This window comes from Cryptotermes secundus, unplaced genomic scaffold (genome assembly GCF_002891405.2).
Source record: "Cryptotermes secundus unplaced genomic scaffold, Csec_1.0 scaffold468, whole genome shotgun sequence".
NCBI classification, from domain to species: domain Eukaryota; kingdom Metazoa; phylum Arthropoda; class Insecta; order Blattodea; family Kalotermitidae; genus Cryptotermes; species Cryptotermes secundus.
Genome location: NW_019721526.1, coordinates 2,711,678 through 2,718,741, shown reverse-complemented (window position 1 = coordinate 2,718,741; position 7,064 = coordinate 2,711,678). Strand labels below are relative to the sequence as shown.

The 7,064-nt window shown below is 40.2% G+C and overlaps 1 protein-coding gene across 1 annotated transcript in view; it reads left to right on the top strand.

The window, feature by feature from the left end:
- The window catches only part of LOC111875546 (farnesol dehydrogenase), a 7,942-nt gene extending 5,593 nt beyond the window's left edge, over window positions 1-2,349 (top strand). Inside the window, exons 3-6 of the mRNA XM_023871882.2 lie at window positions 695-824; window positions 954-1,086; window positions 1,172-1,327; window positions 2,299-2,349. Coding sequence (XP_023727650.1) covers window positions 695-824; window positions 954-1,086; window positions 1,172-1,327; window positions 2,299-2,340 — 461 coding nt within the window. The 3' untranslated portion in view covers window positions 2,341-2,349. The remainder of the gene's footprint in view (window positions 1-694; window positions 825-953; window positions 1,087-1,171; window positions 1,328-2,298) is intronic.
- The last annotated feature ends 4,715 nt before the right edge of the window (window positions 2,350-7,064 follow it).

The following is a 7,064-nucleotide window of genomic DNA, read 5'->3' as shown; positions in this document are numbered from 1 at the left end:
TGCATTGAGCTCCTGCCTACTCATTGAGTCTATCTGCCCCCTCCCCCCCCCAGATAACCATTAGATAAGGGACTGGGTTTTCTCCCGAAGTATTCCAAATTCTGATGAAAGGAGCATAACTCCTATCTCTGCTGAGAGTTGAGCTTCAATTCCTCAGTCGGTCAGCCCATAACCTATTTATTATGCTAACTGAACTATTCCAGCTCCTTCATTATCCTGGCAAACCACTAGCAGGAAACGAATGAGGCTATGAAAGACCTCAGTGAGGATGGCTTCTTTCATGTACTCGTACAATAATAGAAACGGGTGCCTACAGAATATCCTTAGTCTAAATTTCGAAACATTTCGGCTCATAGTTGGAGAAAGACATAATAAATTCTAATTTTCTTAATGATGCTGAAACATTAGATTAAATTATTTGGCTTGCTTGATAGAGGTGGCAATGAGTATTATCCGTTTTCTGTCGTATATGAACGACTCACATAAAAAAAAACGAATTTCCTAGTCATTCGAAGTGGAACCTTACAACAATGTTTGCTATAAAACCTTTATGAAATTACCAGGTTTTGAACTGCGAATATGTCAGTGGGAAGTCAGGAAATAAGCCATATGAAATTTCACAATCTGTGTATTATTGCTATAGAAATTTAGTCAGAGTTAATATGAATTATAGTTCTATTTCTGTTTTATGCAGATGGAGAGACGTCAGAGTGGCGTCACATGCTGGATGTTAACGTGCTGGGGCTCAGCATCTGCACTCGGGAGGCGATCCGCTCCATGAAAGAGCGTGAAGTCGCAGATGGACATGTCTTGCACATCAACAGGTACCAGCTGGGAACAATTTTCGGATCACAAACAAAACGAATAATAAGCTAATTACTAAAAATAATGATTTTACCATAACTATGTGAACAACTTGTTTCCAACAGTTGATATTTTTTGTTATGCTTTAGTATTTCAGGCCACGGTTTGCCCCAAAGTGCTGCAATGCTGTACATGTATGGGGCATCAAAACATGCTGTCACAGCACTAACAGAGGGGCTTCGCCGTGAACTGGTTAAGAGCAACTCCAAAATACGTGTTACGGTTAGTGTGATATTATGTTTTACGTGCTAAGAATTCCAACATATTTAACGGTATCTAAACCTATAAACTCAATTGCTGTAAACAGAGTCTTAGTCCTGGTTTGGTGCGCACGGAGATCATGGATGCTGGTCACATGCGCACCTTCACGTCACGGGATGTTTTCTCTGGAAATCCCTGTCTCGATCCTCAGGATATCGCCGATGCCGTGCTCTATGTTTTAGGAACTCCACCGCATGTTCAGGTAATCACTTCAGTTATTCTGTGGAAAGGGCTTTGGACTTCTCAGAAACTAGAAAACTATTGATACTGAAGAAAAATATTACTCACACAAAAACTTCTGAGTTGATATTTGCTCACTCACTTATGGAGTTGAGCCCTTCTTGAGAAGCTGCCAATTGTGGAGCCACTCAAGAATTTCCCAGCACTTTATGGAATCTGAAGGTTTATTACCGTGCTCACAAGAGCTCTCCACTGGTCCCTATCCTGAGCCAGATCAATCCAATCCATACCAGCTTATCATATCTCTCTAAGATCCATTTTACTATTGTCCACACACCTACGTCTTGGTCTTCCAAGTGGTCTCCTTCCTTCCGGCTTTCCCACAAATATCCTATATGTACTCCTCCTCGCCCCCATTTGTTCAACATGCCCTGCCCATCTCATCCTCAGCTTGATCATTCTAATTATACTTGGGGAAGAGTAGAAGTTATTAAGCTGCTCATTATGCAGTTTTCTCCAACCTCCTGTCACTTCATTTCTCTTCGGTCCAAATATTCTCCTCAGCACCCTGTTCTCAAACACCCTCAGTCTGTATTCCTCACTTAAAGTCAGAGACCAGGTTTCATATCCATACAGAACTGATATTTGTTACATAAATTTATATGTATTATGTTTATGGTTGCTGAGTCTACGGAGTTTGTATTTCAGTCTTTAATGAAGTCGATTGAAATTATCTTATCACATATGAAAATGTAAATCTAATGGTCCTTAGTCCATTTTTTTTTCAAGCGATGGATGGTTACGTGTAAAGTTCCAGCCAAGGAGTATGGTTATAGTGATGTACTGGCCGTCATTCGTATATCAAGGGCGGTTAGAAATGAACATTTGTGACTACGTTTGTCAGTAGTGAAGACATAAAATTAGAAGTCACTCTAAGGAAACGAATGTAAGGTTAGGTACACTCTAAATCAATGTTACTTATTTGTTTTCCAGATACATGAGCTAACAATTATTCCAACTGGACAGAAGTACTGATGTTCTTGGCAAAAAAGAAATTCAACTTTTGTGTTATTTGCTCTGTACTGTTTTTTTATAAACTATAAATAAACTATCCTGTCAATAAATATTAATTTTGTAATAAGCATAATATTGGCTGTTGTATGGTCATTCAAATGTATTCAGTTCACCATATATCCTTATCCATATACTCCCGTCTAGTATATTCATTCATACCTTCTCCAATGTCAATAAGCAGCAACTCGTTATTGCAGAAATTACGTATGACTTGTAGAAGTAACAATTTCCCGAAAACTTCGGGTTCTCCTACGCGATATGATATGAAAGTAATTACTGGACATTAACATGATTTTCCAGCAGTATAAGAAGTGCAATTGCCCCAAATAATGGATTCCAAGTTCTAATGCTATCTTACGATGGATAATTTATTATATTCTTCTGTTCGCTGTCCTCTGTGGCATGCCGTGAAATGTTGAAATTTTCTTCGAACTGCTAGTAAGTTAGAAGATGGTGTAAACTGTGGCTAAAATAGTTCAAGTGTAACAAGTGCATTCTGAGTCACAGGAGAATTGAAACTTAGATTTAGACATCCGTTTACTTAAATTTCCTTTATATCAAAGGGCGTAAGATTCTTCTATTGATTTTGTTAAAAATGTGTTCCTGAAATCTGAGGAAAAAGAAAAGGAATAGAAAGGTTAAATGTTCACTGAAAAGAAGCACGATGAAATTGCTGGTGGACTTGAATATTCCATTGAGGGTCCTTTCAGGCGCCTTGCACAAGAGATTAGGGATTCACCTTCATACTTTTATGAAACAATACCTCAGCGCTAGAATGGAAACTGTTACGGAGATGCGAGCATTGCATGCATAACAACTCAGAATATTTCAACCATCTGCTGCGATCTGAGAAGGTCTTGTCTTCGTCTTCTAAACTCTAAAGTTTCAGACCAGTAAGGAATTCTCCCAGTACCTCTTAATTTTCTCGAATACCCGAAATTAGATTTGTCATCGTTGATGCGGTTTACTCCCTTCGCACTTCCCCTCCCCCCAACATGGAGAACCAAGAACTTAGATTTTAGAGTGTCGGAGAAGCTACCTTCATTACGCCTGTCAAGCATTCTCTGCTCATTGCGGATTTATGAGTATCATAGCCTCGCCATTCTCTTTTGGCAATCTGGCACTCTCTCAGCGTAATTATCTGTGTCATTAGGTCGATTGAGGCCCCTCGCAACAGCAAACTGACAACTCTAAGAGGTCTGAGTAACTTCTGTTTGTAATTCCTCAGGACACAGAATTGTTGTTTCCGCTACCAGCGGAGCAGAGAGAACACACATTGCTCGGTGTGAGTGGCTTGCCGATTTCGAGGAAGCCCTAAGGTGATTTCATAATAATGAAATAAACTTAATAAAGAATTATATGAACAAAAGAAGTATTCTATGTTAAATTTTTCGAACTGACCAAATATACACTCAAGGAAAGAAAAATAAAAACTGTCCAAATCTCTAATAAGCACCATTCTATTGAAACACACAGGGGATCTGATGTTCAGTTGCAGTCTTTTTTAACTTCAGCACTAAAAGGAAGTAACTGGTTGGCTTCGAACTACTATAGTACAAAGGCAAAAGAAAATATTTGTACCTTCCAGGGTCAAATTCACGTAATGATGAACTTGATTATTTATGCAGACACCCAGGATTCTTAGGGTAGTGACATGAAGGAATTAACAACGACTTTGAAGACCTAGAAGCAGGTGGGAAAGTAACATCTCGATTAATATTACGGAACCTCAGGTGCACAAGATGGATGGAAATGACTCGGGATCGGTCTAAATAGCGAGTTTTACTATTAGGCCTATTATATGGTATTACCGGAGTTCAACCTTTGCGTTTCAATCCATGGGTTCTACGACGGTTCAGTGAGTACAACTGAAATATTTTTTGCTCGTCATCCCATACGGTTTAACTGTCATCAATGAACGTGACACGTTTACCTGCTAAAAGTAATGACTCCACCTCCACAATGAGAATTATGAAAAACAAGTATCACACTAGTCAGACTCATTCCTGTTGGAGGAATTCTCAGACACAGCAGATTTCCTGCACATTCAATTTCGACATAAACAGAGAACACGATTGTGAACTAGGGTATTATTCATCTTGCAGATTCCAGGCAGTTTTTCCTTTTCTGCAGAAGCCATGACTTCATTTTCAAGCTTGGTAGCTGTGTAGTTCCCACGGGAACCGGAAGCGGCAGAAGAAACTGATGGCCAGAACGTAGGCTACAAAATGTGACTTAATTTTTAAAATATATCATTCATACGCAACAAGGAAATCAGAGCTGAGTGGAATGTTTATTACTTACAAATGAGATTGCATTCTGTTCATAGGTCCGTTTAAAGAAGTAGGCAGGCAGGCAGGCAGGCAGGCAGTGAGTTTGAAGAGTCCAAGAGTGTTTTCAGTCGAGTTTCGAGGTTCCAGGCTGACTGAACAAGAAATGGCAAAAAAAGACTTAGTAGTGATTTGAAGTGCTAGTTTCTGTGCTGAGATCCGTTGCCAGAAGACGATTAGTGGAAACTGAGAAACCCAGTGCGTGTGTAACAGTGAACTGTAAAGTGTATAAATCATCCTCAGCTCTGTATTAAATGTAATTAAGAGAGGTTTTAAGAGAAGTGCCAATAAATCCAATCATCCGAACTATATTTTTTTTTGTTATTGCTAGTGGGGTGGGACTAAGTCCCTTGTATTGCGGCCACTTCTGGCCTATTGTACATGTCCCGGGTGAATATGCTGAAGGAGAATTTGGTGGAATGAAGATTGGCAGGGGAAACCCAAGTACTCGGAGAAAACCCGCCCCAGCGCCACTTTGTCCGCCACAAATCCCACTTGACCAGACCCGGGATCGAACCCGGGCCTCCGCGGTGGGAAGCCAGCGACTAACTGCTTGAGCTATGGTGCGGTCCATCACCCGAACTAGAACCCGATACCTCCGTCACGCATATCCCCTACATGTTACAGCATTTCGTAGTTAAACATATTCAGAATATAATTAACAGACTAAACTAATAATATTGATGAAGAGTTCTATCTTCTTTGATGTAACGGCGTGTAGTCCGTCGAAATTCAACCGACTTTTCTGAGGAACATTTTGTCACAAAATTCAGCGTTGATGAATAAGCCAAGAAAGAAGCCGGCATGAAGCAGGTAACAAGCAAAGCTGAAGTTTCTTTCTCGACTTATTCTTCGAGCTTGAAAATGGTCACATCTGCCTCCCAAACGTCTGTTGCCTTGCAGCGAGCTACACAGCTTTATATCACAAAATATGGAACTCTTTACAACTACCAGCGTGAAAACCCTATACACAAATAGTATTGATGTACATCGGATAAGTTAGAAAGTTTCTGTCATCAAAGCCTTAACCGCCTTGTACATAACTCACTGATTTCCAAGTATTTCGAGGTTCGGTCACTTTGTAATCAATTAATCTCAGTTGATCGGCTACACCGTAGCCCGTAGCTACACCAACTGAGTTATCCGGGTTCCCAGCTTTTCAAATTACATTAATTTATTTAACAAGCCAAGTAGAAAATCTGTAAGTCAGAAGAAAGTTTTATTTTAGGAACTAACCCCCAAATCGGGACGAAAGGTCACTTTAGTTGAGAAGGCACACCGAGGAAGGCAACTGCTACGTAGACGGGTACGGAAAGAACCGGTTGATTCTTCCTCTGAATCGACTACAGGTGAAGAATAAAGACGAATTGCCACACACGCCGAAAGTTACTCACGCTATCCTTTCAAATACTCAAGCGAAAGTTTAATGATAATCTGTTTTTTCTCGTTGCACATATTTTATTCTCAAAATAAATTACATAAATTATACGTACAAGTCGTGCAGGACCTTGTTCAAGAGGAAGCGTCCGGTGTTCTTTGTACTGAGAACAATCACATATTATTTTACTAAACGGAACCGTATTATTGTTGATGTAATGGCATTGAGTGCTTGAACTTCTGATGAAATGTCAGAAGAAGAAGTAGGAAGTAACTCCATATAGTCCAGCGTAAATTCATTGTCGTTTCGTGGGGGGACACACTATGTCCATTTTCAGATCAAAAATTAGCCAAGTAGCCGACAAAAGCAGGCGGTAAGCCAAGCGAATCGACTCACAAGATAGAAGAAACATGTTCCTCCGAAATGTCGGTGAATCATCAGAATACCCGACGTTATTTTCCGGACGATACTACTTTTTTAGTCACCACTACGGTAACCTTTATCAGCGAAATGATGGATGATTACAAATTAAAAGTTGGAAAGTATCATGGGCTGCTAGGCTAGAAATTCGTGTTCTGCTATCAAATGTGCTTCTTTTGATTTGGTGTTCTAACCATGTATGATGCACTGCCAATTTCAGATGCAGAGAACAATATCTTCAAATTTTACTGACTCCAGTCACCTACGTTCCCCCAGGACACGGATCGCGAACGCGAGAACGCCAGACAGTTGGTCGTACAAACGTAAGAATAACACTGTTTTGTTGTATGTACATCAGGGCTTGAGGTGGGGCGGGATGCGGCGGGATAGTATCCCGGTTCTTTTCTAAATGGCTTAAAAGCATCCCGTTACTTCTTTGACAGTAAATGCCTATGAATTAAAAGGGGAAAACCATCCCGGTTCTATTTTCATTCCACCTCAAGCACTGACTATAAATATAGAATATGCTACAGCATCCAGTGCTCACCATTATCATC